The sequence below is a fragment of the Lucilia cuprina genome, chromosome 3 (genome assembly GCF_022045245.1).
Source record: "Lucilia cuprina isolate Lc7/37 chromosome 3, ASM2204524v1, whole genome shotgun sequence".
Taxonomy (NCBI): domain Eukaryota; kingdom Metazoa; phylum Arthropoda; class Insecta; order Diptera; family Calliphoridae; genus Lucilia; species Lucilia cuprina.
Window position 1 is genome coordinate 32,970,501 of NC_060951.1, and position 20,045 is coordinate 32,990,545.

At 32.9% G+C, this 20,045-nt stretch overlaps 2 protein-coding genes across 3 annotated transcripts in view; one reads left to right on the plus strand and one right to left on the minus strand.

The window, feature by feature from the left end:
* Positions 1 to 81: 81 nt before the first annotated feature.
* On the minus strand, positions 82 to 3,195 carry LOC111681639 (lysine--tRNA ligase). 2 transcript variants are annotated; one of them, XM_023443517.2, is made up of 6 exons: positions 3,039 to 3,195; positions 2,264 to 2,566; positions 1,970 to 2,195; positions 1,765 to 1,905; positions 500 to 1,447; positions 82 to 434 (listed from the first exon to the last, which is right to left on the minus strand). In XM_023443517.2, exons 1-6 carry the CDS (start codon positions 3,065 to 3,067, stop codon positions 345 to 347), a joined length of 1,737 nt encoding a protein of 578 aa, XP_023299285.1. In that variant the 5' UTR covers positions 3,068 to 3,195; the 3' UTR covers positions 82 to 344. The 2 variants fall into 2 exon arrangements, with proteins under 2 accessions (XP_023299285.1, XP_023299284.1); XM_023443516.2 differs by lacking the exon at positions 3,039 to 3,195 and adding an exon at positions 2,639 to 3,014.
* A 425-nt stretch (positions 3,196 to 3,620) lies between these two features.
* Positions 3,621 to 20,045, plus strand: part of LOC111681638 (E3 ubiquitin-protein ligase HECW2) — a 28,305-nt gene continuing 11,880 nt past the window's right edge. Inside the window, exons 1-3 of the mRNA XM_023443514.2 lie at positions 3,621 to 5,084; positions 5,214 to 8,002; positions 9,302 to 9,468. Of these exons, the coding sequence (XP_023299282.2) occupies positions 4,337 to 5,084; positions 5,214 to 8,002; positions 9,302 to 9,468 (3,704 nt within the window). The 5' untranslated portion in view covers positions 3,621 to 4,336. The remainder of the gene's footprint in view (positions 5,085 to 5,213; positions 8,003 to 9,301; positions 9,469 to 20,045) is intronic.

The window sequence follows — 20,045 nt, forward strand, 5'->3', positions numbered from 1 at the left end:
AGTTTAAAATATATGACAATATAAAGCGATGCCTTTTGGACAACTTTTTAACAATTTATGTTAAATAAAACATAAAGGGAGTTTATCCTTGAGTATATTCCCATATGGAAACACAATTTTATTGTTCATTTATGATTTGTTTCTCTTTTAAAAACTTACAAAATGCAGTTATTTTTTTCCCGATTTAACATGATTTACTCATACAGAACAGAATAATTAACTTTGACAAATAAATTATAAAACTTATAGAGAAGGATTGGGGAGTAGGGATAGAAACACTTTAAATAAATAATAAATTTAAGTAATTTCTAATAGTAACCAGCTAAAGTTTGTCAACAAAATATTTATTGTTTCTGTTCTTCTGCATTATTCAATTCTGCTGGATGGGCACGATTGGGATCGTCAGGCTTCATGGCGGGGAATAATAAAACTTCCTAAAATTCGAATTCAAAAATCAATACTATTTACAATACAAAATTTAAGTTTCTGTAAAACCCACCTTTATATTATTGGCATCTGTAAGGAACATCGTTAATCGATCAATACCCATACCCCAACCACCTGTAGGTGGCAAACCATATTCCAAAGCTGTACAGAAGTTTTCATCTACAAGTTGAGCTTCATCATCACCGGCTGCCTTATCACTGGCTTGTTGTTCGAAACGTTCTCTTTGCACCATGGGATCATTTAATTCGGTATAGGCATTGCATACCTCTTTCTTCATAACGAACAATTCAAAACGTTCGGTAAGACCGGGTTCACTACGGTGATATTTAGCCAAGGGTGACATAATTTGTGGATGTTCACAAATAAATGTGGGATTAATACAGGTCTCCTCAATAAATTCACCCACCAATTTGTCCAACAAACGTGCTGTAGTTCTTGGTGCTGGGCATTCAACATTATGCTTAATGCACAATTGTGACAAGAATTCATTGGTCTCCTTGGTATTTAACGTAGTGGCCGAAGGGAATTTTACATTCAATTTCTCTTCCAACGTCTTAATCATGCTAACCCTTTTGAAGGGAGGCGTAAAGTCGATTTCTTCTTCGGGTCCCTCAGGTCCTTCAGGATGATATTTAATTTTATAGGTACCATGTATAGCTTTTACCATGCCGGATACCATTTGTTCGGTCATTTCGATTAGATCATGATAATCAGCATAAGCCATATAGAATTCACATGTTGTGAATTCGGGATTGTGTGTCAAATCGATGCCTTCATTACGGAATTGTCTGCCAATTTCGTAAACACGATCTAAACCACCGACAACCAACATTTTGTGATACAACTCAGGAGCAATACGCATATATAGATCCATATTTAAGTCGTTGTGATGAGTAATGAATGGTTTAGCAGTAGCACCTCCAGCAATCATATTCATCATGGGTGTTTCGATTTCAAGGAAACCCATGCGATCCAAAAATTGACGTACGTATGAAATGATCTGTAAGAAAATTTAAATACAGGGAAAGTTAGACTTGATACAGGAAAGAGAAAGATTTTAAATATAAGTAAATTATTCCATAGAAATAGACAAAATGGACTTTTCTTTAGAAAATGCATACGAATCGATGTCAATTTTGGTATAAAAATGGACCTCTAATTAGACTCAATGTTTCACAGAAATAAACTTCGAATATAAGTCTATTCTCTGATAGAAATATTTTCCTATAAAAGCGAATTTCGAATCGAAGATAATTTCCCTTTAGAAAACGTGTTTGAATCTTAACGTGTTCACAAATTGTTAGTTAACTATCTCACCTTGGCACGAATTTGGAAAGTTTCACGAACTTTATTGTTCAAAATTAAATCCAAATAACGTTGACGGAAACGTGTCTCTTTATCCTTTAAGCCAAAGTGCAAGTGTGGCAACATATGCAAACAGGGTGACAATAATTTGATCTAAAATTTAAGATACATCAATGAATTAAGGAACTATCAAAAAACAATTCAAATAATCACCTACCTCTTTAGGAACAATGGATAATTCACCCTTTTTAGTTTTAGCTGGGAAGCCATTAATACCAATAATATCACCACGTCTAATTTTACCAGTATCAACTTCAAAATCTTTTTCACTTTTATACAATTTTGCATTGGCCATAACTTGTAGTTTAACACCTTCACCACGTAAATCGTAGAAAATCAATTTAGCTCCAGATTCACGTATGGCATGGACACGTCCGGCAATGCTAATTTATATATTTATATAAAAATATTAATATAAATATGAAATGTCCTTAAGTATACAAGATCTTACCTTAATTGTTCATTTTCCAACATTTCACCATCCTTAAGATTAGTATATTTATTAATATAGTTCTCTAAAGAAATACTGACATGAAACTTGTGTGGATAGGGATCAGTTTCGGGAGATTTTTTCAATTCAGCTACAGCTGCTGTACGCAATTTGAAATATTCATTGGGAGAGATTTCTTCCTCTGATGCAGCAGATTTCTTTTTACCCTCACCGCTAGCAGCGGGAGCAGTAGCCACTTTATTAGCTTCCTTTTCGGCCTTTTCTTTGGCTTTCTGTTCGGCCTTTAAGCGGCGTTTAAGTTCACTAAAAAAATATAAACAAACACAAAAAACAATAGCTATATATTAAAAAATTTAGATTTTTTACTAAATTTACAGTTTTGTCTTTTTGCTGGGCTGTTGTAGACTGGTCGAGGCATGGAATAAAGTTGTAGTACTTTGAAAGACATGGCGTTTTACACTAGAAATCTGTGCAACTTTTGTACAACATTTCATCACATTCAACATGTTTGTTTTGTTATTTTATTTGTGAAATATTTCTTTTTATTAATAATATTCCAATTTTCTTTAAATTTTAAGGAATTTTAAACATTTCCTATGTCGTCTAATAATTTTTAAAATTGCGTGTATGATTTCATCATAACCTCACATTTTTTTTGCTAATATTCTGGATTACCGACAACGACTCATAATACAATTCTTTTTGACAACACGGCAGAGAGTTGGTCTTTTTATTTGTTTTAAAGCCAGTTTTTGTTGTTTTATTGATTACTTACTTTTTTGAGATTTGACCAGATTCTGCCATAGTTTATAAATTATCTATTTATAAAGTTATATATTATTTATTTTTATAAAATAAATAAATCTTAAGCGTCGTGTCCAACAGAAATATAAAACACAAACGTACACTCAAAAAATTTACAGTGAAATGTCAGAAATTGTTGGCGCATGCTTTGGGGCAAAAGCTGCCAGATGTTTTGCCAGAAAACGAGTCAGTCGCTGTTTTTACTTCAAACAAAAAAGTACATATACTTTGCTGTTTGACAAACCAGAATATGATAGGTCGTCAAACATATGTATTTTAAATGGAACATCATATAAAATCTGTTGTATTTTTTGCTTTGCAATATTTTTGTTGATGCTCAGCAAAATTTCCCAAAAAAGTTCCCTAGAGTGGAGCGGCACTTAGAGGTGAGGAGATATCTCAGTAAAATCGTCCCGGTAAGATATGTTGTTTTGTGTCGATTCGAATAAATTTTGCTGAACTTAAAAGGTTAGCCGGTTTAAATACGATTTTAAGCTGCCGCCGATATTTTTGGTGTCAACCGTCGCACCGTTAATATTTGTCGGCACAGGGCTCTGGCGTTAAGTTGCTAAAAATTACTAGTGTGTGAAAAATTTTAAATAATTATGGAAAAAATCAAGTTTTTTAAAGAAAAATTAAAGAAATGCATTAAATAAATATTGCTGTTTAATATTAACTAAAGAAATAATAAAAAAATATTATTTTAAAGTCGATTTATTTGAAAACAAAATGGGTCATACAAAGGCAATTAACAAACCAGGAAATTAATTAATCTTTTTCAATCGCACACCAATATAAAACTGAAATAACTTTGTATAAAAAGTGTTTTTTTTATAAAAACACAAATCATTAAAAGTTTTAGCATTAAATTTGCAAAAATTTGTATAGTTTTCAAAAAGAAAAAATATATAAAATATGAAAAATTTAAGAGAGTCACTATGTAATTAGAGCATATTTAGAAAAATCTATAAATCAAAAGTAGAGCAAAAAGAAAAGTGAAGAAAAGTCAATCAAAGAATATAACGATCAAAACAAAAAAATAAAAATAATGCAAAATGTAAATAATAAAATACATTAGAAATATTTAACGAAAAAAAACTAATCTAGTTATTTTAACTAAAATTATATAACATAGAAAAATATTGTCATGAATATTTTAAATAAAACAAAGGGAGAAATTTTTGCCATAAAAACATGTTAGCTAAAGAAACCAACGTTTGTTAACATTCAACTCACCTGCAGCAAATATATAGTGAAAGGGAATTCAAAATGGCGGAGGGTGGTATAGGCAATTGTAAACAATCCACTCTAACGCCGGCAACAAGTGGCGAATGTGGTGGTAACAACATAGAAATGAATAAAATCCATGAACAAAAGGAGTTTAACACTGACAGTAGCAACAGCAGCAGCAACTGTCTTGCTACTTCTGCCACAGCTAAACAAATAACAACAACAAATAATGTAAACAATAGTAATTTAACCACCCTAAATAATAGCAACAATAACACACACATAAGCATGAACCACGACGATAATAATGATGACGAAGATGACGATGAGAGTAATCAAACATTTTATGAAGCTGCCGGTGAACCGGAACTAGTATTGACATTTGAAAAATCATTGAAAACAACAAATGACGTCACATCATCATTAGCAGCTTTGCCGCCAACACCACCATTCTCTCTGTATGGTGTTAATAATGCAGATACTAATAATATTACTACTACTACTGCCAATGTGCAAAAACACCAACTACATTTGGATGAAAATTTTTTAAGTGTTCAAATGGATGAAAATGCTGCTGCTGATACAGTTTTATGTGGCGATGGTCTCAATGATTTAGATGAAGAATGTGAGGGTGCTGTGGGTATTATTTCTTCTATAAAGGACGCATTAAAAGATGAGGATGAAAAGGAGTTGAAACTTTTGTATACGACACAAGATGATTTTATTCAAGTGCAGCAAGAAGTGGATGAGCAACAGCCTGTTGTGATGAGGCGGAAACGAGACAAATGTAAGTTTATTAAGAATTATCTAGACAACAGACTAAAATATAATCAATACTATAGGGTGTACTAAAAAGTAAAATTTCAGCGTTTTTGACTAAGTTTAACTTTAATTTCTAATTTTTTCTTACAATCAGCTCTCAAAGACTTCAATCACATAAATAAGACAAACTTCACCAGTGCCGAGGAAGAACAAGCCCAAAAGCAAAGACAGCAAACTCTGCTAACTACAAAATCATGTGAAACTCCAGCTTCTACAACAACACTCTCACCAACTAATTCCTACAACGGAAGTATTGGTAGTGACGGTGGAGGAAGTGTAGGAGGAGGGGCTCGTCGTAAATCATGGACTTTGTCGCCACAAAGTGGTACTTCAACACCCTTAAGTGGAGCTAAAAAGAAAGAAAAACGTTCTAGTGTAAAATCACCAGCTTCCTCCACGCCAACAGCGGCGACAGCCACCGATTCCTTTAACTTGTGGATAGCACGTGAATGTTATGAAACAGTACCGGCAGAAACGGTATTCGAAGTTGACGACACTACTCAAAATATAGTAAGACCAGCCAGTTTTACTATAGATGAAGAGGCTGATGAAGAAGCGGCGGCAGTGGAAAGTTTATTGGGGGCGGCGGCAGCTTTACACGCCTCAGCTAGCGCCAACAAGGAGGCCCAAATACATAGACGACAAAAACATTTGCGACAGCCACAGCATCGGCCGTTAGAAAGATCTTGGCCACCGAGAGCTCTGGGTAGAGATTTTCGTTTACAGGGGGATGTATTCAAATTTGATATCTTAGATACTGATGATTCTTTGGAGGCAGCTTATGGTTCCTCCAATGGATTTGCTAGTAATTCCAATAGCTGCAATAATTCCCCTTTGTATCTTCTGAACAGTGGCAATTCTTCCTCTAACTCTAGTCCCCAATATGAGTTAAATAATGCCACACCTTCATCGCCGGCCATGAAATTTAAACCTTTAATTAAGAAGAAAATTGGGCCAGATAGTTATATTAATACCATAACCACCAAAAAAGTGCCAGCTACGGAAACGTATGAATTTCCAGCATTCCCTACTAAAGAGACAACTTCCATTAATCAATTTCCACAAACTCCACCCAATACTTCCGCTGTATCTTTGAGACAACATAGGCCTCTTACTAGAACCCTTTCGAATGGCAAGGCGGGTTATGAAGAGCGTCAATCACAATCACCAAGTAGATTAATGTTGTCTCCCAAGCGGCACCGTAGCCCACCATCAGGTTGCTCTACACGCAGTGCTTCACCATTGGATTTTCAATTATCACCAGAAGCCCAGGTATTGGGACAAACACAACAGGTGTGCTCATCCACAAATGCTATTGCTTCGGCCACACCTTTAATACACAATCGACCACAACAACGTTTGCTAAAACGTGTAGGCGGGGTGGGGGCAGGTGCTACAGCTGCAAATTTAATATGTCCTCCAACACCAACCCATCATGCTCGACGTCATGCCCGCATGCAGGCTGCTGCAGCTGCTAATATGGCCATTACTAATAATAACCTAGATGACACTTATATTGGCTCTAGTCCAAGGGGTAGTGGGGGTGGAGTTGAGTCCTTAGGAGGTGGTGGTGCTACTGCTGTACATACTAGTCATTTAGATTATAATTATTTATCTTCAAGAACACCACCTTCGTCGCCAGCCTTTCAAGGTTCTGCTAGCATGCGTAATGACGAACGTGTACGTACTGCTGATATTGTGCAATTGCAAGGTAGCAATACCACTGCTCATTCCCATCTAGAGGATGTAGAAAATGAGGAGGATGATGCTGAAAATACTACTGATGATATGGGTGTGGTGCATATAACTAGCACCCGTTTACCCTCTATACCCGAAAGGGGAGCTGCTGGTGGTCTTTTGCGCACGAGCGCTATTTTTTCAGCCGAAGCTGATCCTGCTAATGTACAAGTTGCTTCTGAACCTTTACCCCCTGCCTGGGAAGCTAGAATGGATAGTCATGGACGTATTTTTTATATTGATCACACTACCAGAACTACATCCTGGCAAAGACCAGGCTCTAATGGCTCCGGTTCTCTGAATGGTCCCAGTGGTCGAGAGCAACATCATCGCCAACAGCTAGATCGCAGATATCAATCTATACGTCGTACTATAACCAATGAAAATCGTTCCAATGCTATTGCTGCCGCTACAAATAATACCGCCTCCAACGTCAACGACTCCTCAACTCAACAGACCTCGCAATCTTTAACACTCCATCACCACCACAATAATAACCCAACTGCTTCAGCTCAATCCGCTTTTAACTTTCAACATGTCAATCTCTCGGTACACCCAGCTGTTCTAATGTTATGCCGTCCGGATTTTTATTCCATGCTTCATACCAACGAAGATGCATTAGCCATATACAATCGTAATGCTGCCTTAAAACATATGGTTATACGTATACGTCGTGATCCTTCGTGTTTTCAACGTTATCAATACAATAAAGATTTAGTTGCTCTCGTCAATTCGTTTGCCCAACTTAATCGTGATTTACCCTCGTGTTGGGAGACCAAACTCGATCAGTCGGGTAAACAATTTTTCATAGATCACAATAATCGCCAGACTTCATTTATGGATCCACGCTTGCCACTAGAGTGCCCACGCATAATACGTCATCGTCATCAACAGCAACCTTACGATTCAATCGATGGCAATTGTATGTCATCGGGCAATCCTCCCTTGCCACCACCACGTCCTATATCGACGACATCAACCTCATCAGCAGCCTCAACAAATCGTCAAAGTCAATTTATGCAAAATGATAATATGCCACATTATACGTCATCTTCATCGGCGTCAGCTTACAATAATGGTCCCAGTTCTTCGAGTGTTTCAGCTAATAATGGTTATAATGAGGTTCCTGTTGCCTACAATGAAAAGGTGAGTGTGTGTGTAAATTTTAATAGCAAAAAAAGTTGCATATATTTAGACTCTGATGTAAAAGCTAATCTTCTTACTTTTTATGCTAACTATTGAAATGACTCTCATTTTTTGCGAGTCAAGTTCTTTTAACACAACTTGTAAGACTTTAAACATAACGTTTAGAATAGTGTCGTATGTTTAAATCTTCACCCTGACTAGTCAACAATACGACAGTTTAGACGACATATGTTCCAAATTTGTCACTTCGGCACATCGGGTTATGATTCAGAGCTTTACTGGGGGGAAAACTTTGATAATCTTTGGCCGAGTTTGACTCAGGTTGTTCGACAGCGAAGATTCAATTGTAGAATCGAGGGCAGGTGTAGTAGGTTATCGTCTTGACTCTGTGCTAGGTGTTCCGTTTCCAGGATAATTTGTATTAACCAAGTTTAAATAAGGAAATTTCTTTAACTCTGGCAAGTTGTTGCTTGAAATCTTGTTCCTAGTTGTTCCCGTTTTGTCTTGCTTACATTTATCTCTTAGCGATTGCCTAAGAGTAAGCAGTAACTATTCTAAGTCAATAGTATCATCATATTTATGAACATTTCTTATTCTGAATGAAAATGGTAAATGGTAAACAAGAAAGACATTTTATTCATTTGGGAGGTGCGAAGCCCCCCACATGAAAGCCCGCTGTTTTTCCTTAAAAATGTTCAGATGAATATTAAAGTTCTTGATGCAAAATTTTAAGAATTTTGTTCTATAATTTTCCCAGATAAACGAATTTTTGTATTTAATTAATATGGGAGGTGCCGCCCCTCTCATGGTTAGTCCGCCAGTTAATTGCTCAAAAATGTTTACATGGATGTTAAAGATATTCGTTCAAAATTATAAGATCCTAACTATAATAGTTTAAAATAAACGAATTTTTGTATTTAATATATATGGAAGGTGTCACGCCCCCTAATGCTAGTCCGCCCACTTTTTATCCAAAATAATCTAATTGACACTAAAGTAGCTTCGAAAAAATTTTGAGGGCTCTATATTATGTTATATTATCTCAAATATACGGACTTCAAAATAAAAAGTAGCCTCTTACCTATTCCAGACATACAGGAATACGCAGTGAAAATTTTAAGAAAATCGGTTCAGGCGTTTAGTAGTCTATAACGTTCAAACATACAAACAAACATTCTTTTCATTTAAAAAATATTCCATATTTTTAACATACTGATTGGTGTAGGGTATCATATGTTGTTTTTTTAGCTTAATAACAGATCTATTGTAATCTATTCTATTATTCCTTTTTTGTTCCAGGTTATTGCATTTTTGAGACAACCCAATATTATAGAGATTTTACGTGAACGTCAAGGTCAAAATAACGTTTCACGATCGTTAAGGGAAAAAATAAATATTTTAAGAGTTGAAGGTGTACCAGCGTTGGAAAGATTGGCGCATGATTTACAGCTAACAATGTTATTAAGGTAAGTGATTTTGAAAAAAAATACATTATATAATATTTATCCTTATGCGATTAAATGCAAAATTGAAATATATTTCTACAATGTTTCTAAATAAATAAAATATACAATTAAGTTAATTATTCATTCATATTTATCCATATATGTAAATAAAAAGCAAAAAAACTGAGCGTGTGAATAGTATCAACAAGCGAAATAGTTTAAAACTATTGTAATAAATGTTAATTTATTTTGACAATTACTACACCCATTTTGTGGTTAAAGGTGTCATATAAGTTTCATTTGAATCGATTAAATTTATATAAACATTTTGTTCTAAAACGTGTTAATTAAAGACAAAAATCTATTAGTGGGAGTGTCGCGAAGATGAGAGGTCAACTCAGGTATAAATTAGCAATAAATGTATTAATGTATATTAATGTATATATATTATGCAAATTTAACACATTTTTTGCATTCTATAAGTTTAGCTCAGTCTGCTACACAATCACCGAGTTTATCGTTCATTATACAATTAATATCCAGACCTAAAAATTGGGCTACTACAACTGGATGCGTCCATAAATCCATTGGACGGAGTAAAGTAAGTTTGACTAAACAGTTGAATATGTGGTGGGTGTCATGAGATCCCTGGCTACATGGAGGACATTCGTTTGAGACGCCACTGTCTATACCTGAACAGTAGTCATTGATTCTGTTGCACCATCCCGATCTTAGTTGTGCCAGAACTACTCTTGTTTTTTGCGGCAGATTTTCTTCCGTTTTATGGCGTCTCCATGAATGTCGTTCAAAGCGAGGACTGATCCAGTGGATCCTGCACATATTAGCATATGTTTTCCTAGTATAGTGTTTGTAGTTATTGCGCTACTATCGTTTAAACAACAAAAAAGCCTACTATTGCAACTTTTCTAACCAAAATATTGCTTTGAAAACTTCACCAGCTGTAAGTCAGGGTTCTCAGATTAAACCAACTCTGATGAATCACGATTTAAATTAAGCCAAACATGATTAAGTTTAGTTTTGAAAGGAACATAGTGAACGGAGGTATTATGAGCCTTAATACTTATTCTTTTCCCTAGTCCCTCGTACAGTTCTCTACTCAATGTTTCTTATTGTAAAACCTAATATGTGCCAGAGTCCTCCAGATCCGCTTAAAAGGGATCCATAGTGAAGGTTTCCATCCTTAAATAGAGATAGAGTTTACTCAAATTTCGACAGTTGCCTTTTTGTTTTTCTTGTCTTAATGTCGTAATGCATTGATCTTCAGATGATGACAAGTGCACAACAATAGTCTGTAAAATAATGATCATTATCGACATTGACATAGCAAGGATTTAGTAATGATCATATCAGGGATGGCATGATTGATACGATGGTACTTTTTTTGATTCTATTTGATGTACAAAAGTACCGTGATACTCCCGAGCCTTATTTGATACTTTCGGGGCTACAATCTCAATATCCGATTATCGTTTAACCGGTAGTTAATCTGTCTGATAAAATAATTTTTATACCCACCATAAAAAAAGATGGGGTTTGTAACACATCGAAATATTGGTCATAGACCCATAAACGTATATAAATTCTGAGTCCTTATAAAATTCTAAGACGATCTAGCCATGTCCGTCTGTCTGTTGAAATCACGATAGGGACCACACGGGAAGAGCTAGACAGTTGAAATTTCGTATAAGTATTCTCTATAACGTATGCTTGGTATTGAAAATGGGCAATATCGGTTCAGTTTTTCGAATAGCCCCCATACAAGTGGACCTCAAGAAAACAGCTTTAACAAGCGTAACTGCTTTAGCAGCACGAGTATAGCGATGAAATTCGACATAAAGAAGTTTCATATAAGCCAGAATCTTTCTACCAATTTTTTTAGTATCGGTCCATAATTAACACTCCTTACCGGCCGAAAAATGTAAGTATATAAGTAAGTCTTTTACGAATCAAAACCAGTCTTCCATATTTTTGGGTATCGGCCATCAAATAAAATTTGTAGGAAACAGCTACTAAAGTTATACAGTATTGAAATTCTCTTTATATTATCAGACAAAATGTTAAAATAATGGAAACCCTGAGACTTAGTTAGACGCTTCTATAAGATTAATCAGCGCTGAGAACGAATATATATAAATATATTTCAAAAATTACAAACTTTTAGCAAAAAAAAAAAATATGTTAGTACTTTGAAATCCCAAAAAGTACCCTCTGAAATATATTTTTTTTAAACTGTGACAAAATCACTTTCCATCCCTGGATCATATCCATGTTCTGGTTCTAATACGTCACTTGTATTCAGTATTTCCTGAAGTTTTCCTATATATTCAAAGTTTTTTATTCTGTAACCTAATATGTGACAGTGTCCTCTAGATCCATTTAAAGGGGTTCCAGAGGGAAGATTTCTATCATTAAATTGAGCCAGAGTTCACTCAATCTTCGACTGCTGTCATTATTACATGCCGCGATTTTTCTTTACGTCATTCATAGAGAAGGTGAGAGACTGTTTCAATATGATCACAGATCTATTTCGCTTTCTTAATCAAAACTTTTATATTTTTGAGTTTTTTTCTACAAATAATCGACTTTATTGAGAAATATAAGTGTTCCTGTGTGAAATCGGCTGCTTACAATATTTGATCTAAACGATCGATATTCGATCGAACATTAAAAAATGTCTTATTTTTAAAATTTGCCTGAAAAACAAAATTTTAATAGTTAGGCATTCTCACAAATTAATTCTCGGTATTAATTGTGACAATAGTTTAAAATTTAATCATTATTGTCAAATAAACTGTATTTTTTAGTACGAAACAAAAAATACCTTACAAAACTATTCTTATTACGATTATTGTAAAATTTATTTAGTATTTCTATTATAAAAATTCAAAATTACTAAACAGCGTAAAAATGGTGAATAATATTTAGCAAAAACTAATAATTTCATAATTCAATGCAAATGATTTGAATGAATGTTTTCTGTTAATTTACATCATTGTGGTATGAATATAAAAATATGACGAAAACACTTTAATACGGAGGTGAAACCGATCTTAAGGTAATAATAAATATTTAATAATATATCTATTTATTTGACAACTTATTTTAAAAACAATACAATTAAAAAGTAATACTCATCAATCAACATATTTAGAGGCCCTTTTAACGTTTATATGACGTACAGCTGTCACTTAAATAAACAAAAATTTTAATTATTAAAAAAATAAAAACCTATAATACCAATACTTTTCTTGTTGCCTCATTTGTAAAAGTAACAAAAAATAATATTAATTCCTTAGCTGTTGATTAAATTATTAAAAATCAATTAAAAGTTCATCATTTAACAAAACATTTCCTAAACTTCCAAAAAAAAAACTTAACCACAATTAAGTTTTTATTTAATTATTTATTAGCTTGAAAATATATTACAAATATTAAAGCATAATTTATCTTATTAAACCATCTAAATTCAACATAGTTTTTTTTTTAATTTTTTTATATTATTTTTCGTTTTAATAATAATGCACTTTGTTTTAATACTTAGTCCTGCTTCAATGATTTTGTAGTTAAAAGGTGTAAAACGAATTATCTTTTTTTATAGATCTAAACAAGGTTAATAATATATTTAATTGAAATACAAAGTAAAAAAAAAAACAACAATTCTAAAACAATTTGTGTGTTTTGAAGGTTAAACACCACAAAATTCTCTCTTGACCACAAATATTAAGGAAATTTTTAATTAAAGAATTTAATAGTTTTGAACTGTAATTAAGTTGTAAATTAGAAGTCAAGTTTAAATTGAAAAAAGTGAATGTAATTGAAAGGAAATATTCGAAATAAGATGTAAAATTAAAGTTTAATATATTTGGTTAAAAACTAGATAAATACCAATGTTTAAGAACTTCAAATTTTCTTTAGTCCTGATTCAGTTCTAGTTAAGTTTTAGATGAGTTCTAGTTCAGTTCTAGTTCAGTTCTAATTCAGTTCTAGTTCAGTTCTAGTTCAGTTCTAGTTCAGTTCTAGTTCAGTTCTAGTTCAGTTCTAGTTCAGTTCTAGTTCAGTTCTAGTTCAGTTCTAGTTCAGTTCTAGTTCAGTTCTAGTTCAGTTCTAGTTCAGTTCTAGTTCAGTTCTAGTTCAGTTCTAGTTCAGTTCTAGTTCAGTTCTAGTTCAGTTCTAGTTCAGTTCTAGTTCAGTTCTAGTTCAGTTCTAGTTCAGTTCTAGTTCAGTTCTAGTTCAGTTCTAGTTCAGATCTAGTTCAGTTCTAGTTCAGTTCTAGTTCAGTTCTAGTTCAGTTCTAGTTCAGTTCTAGTTCTAGTTCAGTTCTAGTTCAGTTCTAGTTCTAGTTCAGTTCTAGTTCAGTTCTAGTTCAGTTCTAGTTCAGTTCTAGTTCAGTTCTAGTTCAGTTCTAGTTCAGTTCTAGTTCAGTTCTAGTTCAGTTCTAGTTCAGTTCTAGTTCAGTTCTAGTTCAGTTCTAGTTCAGTTCTAGTTCAGTTCTAGTTCAGTTCTAGTTCAGTTCTAGTTCAGTTCTAGTTCAGTTCTAGTTCTAGTTCAGTTCTAGTTCAGTTCTAGTTCAGTTCTAGTTCAGTTCTAGTTCAGTTCTAGTTCAGTTCTAGTTCAGTTCTAGTTCTAGTTCAGTTCTAGTTCAGTTCTAGTTCAGTTCTAGTTCAGTTCTAGTTCTAGTTCAGTTCTAGTTCAGTTCTAGTTCAGTTCTAGTTCAGTTCTAGTTCAGTTCTAGTTCAGTTCTAGTTCAGTTGTAGTTTAGTTCTAGTTCAGTTCTAGTTCAGGTCTAGTTCAGTTTAATTTTAACACAACGTTCTAACAGCTTATAGCTTATTTCATGTTAATTAAGTTCTACTCCAAAAAATTAACCCAAAAAAAAAACTAAAAGTTCAAATCGCTCCAATAAGATCTAATTATCCATATTTTATGCTTAGGCTAATGAATTTATATTTTTTTGTAATGAGCATAAACATTTTCATTATTTTAGCTTCTTTAAAATGTTGATTTCAACTATGAGTGAGTGATCCAATATTTTTTTAATTATTTACATATGTCACTATATAAACAATTAAACTTGTGGGAGTGTTTTCATTACAATAATAAATTTCCTTTACTATGAACATTTTCACTACCATATTACTCACTTTTGTGTGTTTGTTTTCTTAAGTCTTTTTAATGAAGTAGTAGTTCTAAAAATTTTATGATTAGAAAATTTATCGAAAATTATCTATAAATCGAGAATTTATCTAATATTTTATATAAATATAGAATTTAATAAAAACATATAATAAAAAGAAAATTTGTCAAAAATATTCAATAAATAATTAATTAAAAAAACTATAAATCGAGAGTTTATCGGGAATTATGACATTATTAATTTATTAAGAGCAAAAGGGCTTCAAATTATTCGTCACGATCCAATTAATTGTCTGTATCTATATGTTTCAAACGTATTTTTTTTTACTTATTACAACATTTCAAAACAAAATAAATTTAAATTTAATCATCACACAAACTTAATCATCAGTAATAATTTTAACGTCATTTTAAACTTTAAGCTGCAACATCAGCAGCAGCAGCTAGATAAATGATCATAATCTTAAAAATAAACTAAGCGTCATATTATAGTGATCATATCATTTGATCGAGAAAAAACAAATTAACAGCAACAACAAACAATATTAATTGATAATATAACAACTACAAAAACAATTAATGTATCATAATGCAATTTGTATTTTAAATATTAACGACAAATAACACACACCATCATTGAAAAATGTTAAATGTTCTACATACACAACAACAGCTGATCCCTCCATTAATTCATACATTAGTATGAGTATTTACAAAATAAAACACTCATTCACCATTGAACTCTCGGTACCACTACCCCTCTCTCTAGTCACTAGTGGCTTAAAAATCGAGACATCATCAATTAAAACAGTGATCATTATTGTTTGTTGCATGTTTACCTACCAAATTCTCTTACCGTTTAAACGTGTTTTCTGATATTGGTATGCGTGTGAAATTGTTGTACAAATTATAAACAAAAATTATCAACAATATTGCCCGTGGTCGTCGGTTGTAGTACAATTATTTTAACGTAACGTACACGGGGTTTATTTGTTTTTAAACTGTTAATAGTTGTTGTTAAATGACTCAATTTCATGCTTGATATTTTATTTTCTGTTGTGAATACCACTTGGACATAGTCTCAAATTATTATATTGTAGCTGGCTGGAGTTGTTTCATGTTTTAAGTCGTACTGATATGGTGACAATTTCTTTTAAATTAAATAATGAAATGTTTTTGTTTTATGTACAAATTAACGACTAAGCTCAAAATTTTATATATTATAGAAAGGGTTGTTAACTTTAAATACTACTGAAGAGAGGGGAATTTTTAAAAAGTGCGAATTTTTGAATTCTTTGAAGAATTATTTACGTTTTTTATTTTGTCAATTTATGCATAATTTTATTCTTGGAAATGTCCCGATATTTTGTTTAAAATAAAGAATTGAATTATTTTGGATTATGGAATATTAACAGTGTTTTCTGCATATTAATACTGTCCTATTGTGTTATGAAATAATACGAGGGTAGTACTAGAATTAATTAAAAATTCTTTCTGAACTAGAACTGACCTAGAACTGGACTAGAACTGAACTAGAACTGAACTAGAACTGAACTAGAACTGAACTAGAACTGAACTAGAACTGAACTAGAACTGAACTAGAACTGAACTAGAACTGAACTAGAACTGAACTAGAACTGAACTAGAACTGAACTAGAACTGAACTAGAACTGAACTAGAACTGAACTAGAACTGTACTAGAACTGAACTAGAACTGAAATAGAACTGAACTAGAACTGAACTAGAACTGAACTAGAACTGAACTAGAACTGAACTAGAACTGAACTAGAACTGAACTAGAACTGAACTAGAACTGAACTAGAACTGAACTAGAACTGAACTAGAACTGAACTAGAACTAGAACTGAACTAGAACTGAACTAGAACTGAACTAGAACTGAACTAGAACTGAACTAGAACTGAACTAGAACTGAACTAGAACTGAACTAGAACTGAGAACACTGAACTAGAACTGAACTAGAACTGAACTAGAACTGAACTAGAACTGAACTAGAACTGAACTAGAACTGAACTAGAACTGAACTAGAACTGAACTAGAACTGAACTAGAACTGAACTAGAACTGAACTAGAACTGAACTAGAACTGAACTAGAACTGAACTAGAACTGAACTAGAACTGAACTAGAACTGAACTAGAACTGAACTAGAACTGAACTAGAACTGAACTAGAACTGAACTAGAACTGAACTAGAACTAGACTGAACTAGAACTGAACTAGAACTGAACTAGAACTGAACTAGAACTGAACTAGAACTGAACTAGAACTGAACTAGAACTGAACTAGAACTGAACTAGAACTGAACTAGAACTGAACTAGAACTGAACTAGAACTGAACTAGAACTGAACTAGAACTGAACTAGAACTGAACTAGAACTGAACTAGAACTGAACTAGAACTGAACTAGAACTGAACTAGAACTGAACTAGAACTGAACTAGAACTGAACTAGAACTGAACTAGAACTGAACTAGAACTGAACTAGAACTGAACTAGAACTGAACTAGAACTGAACTAGAACTGAACTAGAACTGAACTAGAACTGAACTAGAACTGAACTAGAACTGAACTAGAACTGAACTAGAACTGAACTAGAACTGAACTAGAACTGAACTAGAACTGAACTAGAACTGAACTAGAACTGAACTAGAACTGAACTAGAACTGAACTAGAACTGAACTAGAACTGAACTAGAACTGAACTAGAACTGAACTAGAACTGAACTAGAACTGAACTAGAACTGAACTAGAACTGAACTAGAACTGAACTAGAGCTGAACTAGAACTGAACTAGAACTGAACTAGAACTGAACTAGAACTGAACTAGAACTGAACTAGAGCTGAACTAGAACTGAACTAGTACTGAACTAGTACTGAACTAGAACTAAACTAGAACTGAACTAGAACTGAACTAGAACTGAACTAGAACTGAAGTAGAACTGAACTAGAACTGAACTAGAACTGAACTAGAACTGAACTAGAACTGAACTAGAACTGAACTAGAACTGAACTAGAACTGAACTAGAACTGAACTAGAACTGAACTAGAACTGAACTAGAACTGAACTAGAACTGAACTAGAACTGAACTAGAACTGAACTAGAACTGAACTAGAACTGAACTAGAACTGAACTAGAACTGAACTAGAACTGAACTAGAACTGAACTAGAACTGAACTAGAACTGAACTAGAACTGAACTAGAACTGAACTAGAACTGAACTAGAACTGAACTAGAACTGAACTAGAACTGAACTAGAACTGAACTAGAACTGAACTAGAACTGAACTAGAACTGAACTAGAACTGAACTAGAACTGAACTAGAACTGAACTAGAACTGAACTAGAACTGAACTAGAACTGAACTAGAACTGAACTAGAACTGAACTAGAACTGAACTAGAACTGAACTAGAACTGAACTAGAACTGAACTAGAACTGAACTAGAACTGAACTAGAACTGAACTAGAACTGAACTAGAGCTGAACTAGAACTGAACTAGTACTGAACTAGTACTGAACTAGAACTAAACTAGAACTGAACTAGAACTGAACTAGAACTGAAGTAGAACTGAACTAGAACTGAACTAGAACTGAACTAAAACTGAACTAGAACTGAACTAAACTGAACTAAACTGAACTATAACTGAACTAGAACTGAACTAGAACTGAACTAGAACTGAAGTAGAACTGAACTAGAACTGAACTAGAACTGAACTAGAACTGAACTAGAACTGAACTAGAACTGAACTAGAACTGAACTAGAACTGAACTAGAACTGAACTAGAACTGAACTAGAACTGAACTAGAACTGAACTAGAACTGAACTAGAACTGAACTAGTACTGAACTAGTACTGAACTAGAACTAAACTAGAACTGAACTAGAACTGAACTAGAACTGAACTAGAACTGAACTAGAACTGAACTAGAACTGTAGTAGAACTGAACTAGAACTGAACTAGAACTGAACTAGAACTGAACTAGAACTGAACTAGAACTGAACTAGAACTGAACTAGAACTGAACTAGAACTGAACTAGAACTGAACTAGAACTGAACTAGAACTGAACTAGAACTGAACTAGAACTGAACTAGAACTGAACTAGAACTGAACTAGAACTGAACTAGAACTGAACTAGAACTGAACTAGAACTGAACTAGAACTGAACTAGAACTGAACTAGAACTGAACTAGAACTGAACAGTGGAAATCCTAGGAAAAGTTTTTATTAAAAAAAAATTGAGAAAAATTTTGAAAAAAACAAAAACTATGAATTTAAAATCTTATAGCAATTTTTAATGCAGTTTTTATCTGTATAATTTCTTAATGAATATTTTAGTAAAACATCCGCATCTACAAATTATGTCTAAACGTTCTAAACATATTAATTAACACTTCATATTTTTATTGAATGAAAATGTATTGATTTGGTTTCCTTTTTTTCACATCATCATTTAAAACACCTGTTCTATTTGAAACTTATGTATAAGTAGCGTTAATATTAAAAAATATGCGACGTATTTTTGGGAATATGTATATGGAAATATAAGTATGTGAAAATAAATATTCTTCATATTTGTTTAGATTTTTTTCAGAATAAAGCAACGCATTATTAAAAACTTAACAGTTTTGTATAGAAATGTTTTTAGCATTTATAGTCATTATTTCATATTTATAAATGTTTTATTTTTATTGAAATAAAAATAAAAACATATACTATTTAATGCCCACTTTTTATAATGACAGCATCCAAAGGACTTGTTTTACATCTTCTTTTTGTTGTTTTTCTGTTTTATAATCTTCTTGTGTCATTTTATTTTCTAACTCAATATCAAATATGTATTTCGTGCATTTAATTGTTCGTTAAAATTTAAATACTCTCACACGCCTTTTGCCACTTCTAATTCATATACATATGTATATTTATATGTTCTAGTTGTATTAGTATATGTGAATTCATTTCATTAACCCAGCAAACTTTTAGGTGAACTTATAGCTTGAAGTTATTTAATAACTACATACTTTGATTTTCGGTTCTAGTTCAGTTTTTGTTGAGTTCTAGTTATGTTCTAGTTCAGTTCAGTTCTAGTTCAGTTCTAGTTCAGTTCTAGTTCAGTTCTAGTTCAGTTCTAGTTCAGTTCTAGTTCAGTTCTAGTTCAGTTCTAGTTCAGTTCTAGTTCAGTTCTAGTTCAGTTCTAGTTCAGTTCTAGTTCAGTTCTAGTTCAGTTCTAGTTCAGTTCTAGTTCAGTTCTAGTTCAGTTCTAGTTCAGTTCTAGTTCAGTTCTAGTTCAGTTCTAGTTCAGTTCTAGTTCAGTTCTAGTTCAGTTCTAGTTCAGTTCTAGTTCAGTTCTAGTTCAGTTCTAGATCAGTTTTAGTTCAAATATTTGTTTGTTGGGTCATATTTTTTTTTTTTTGGAAGCCCCAACATTGGCA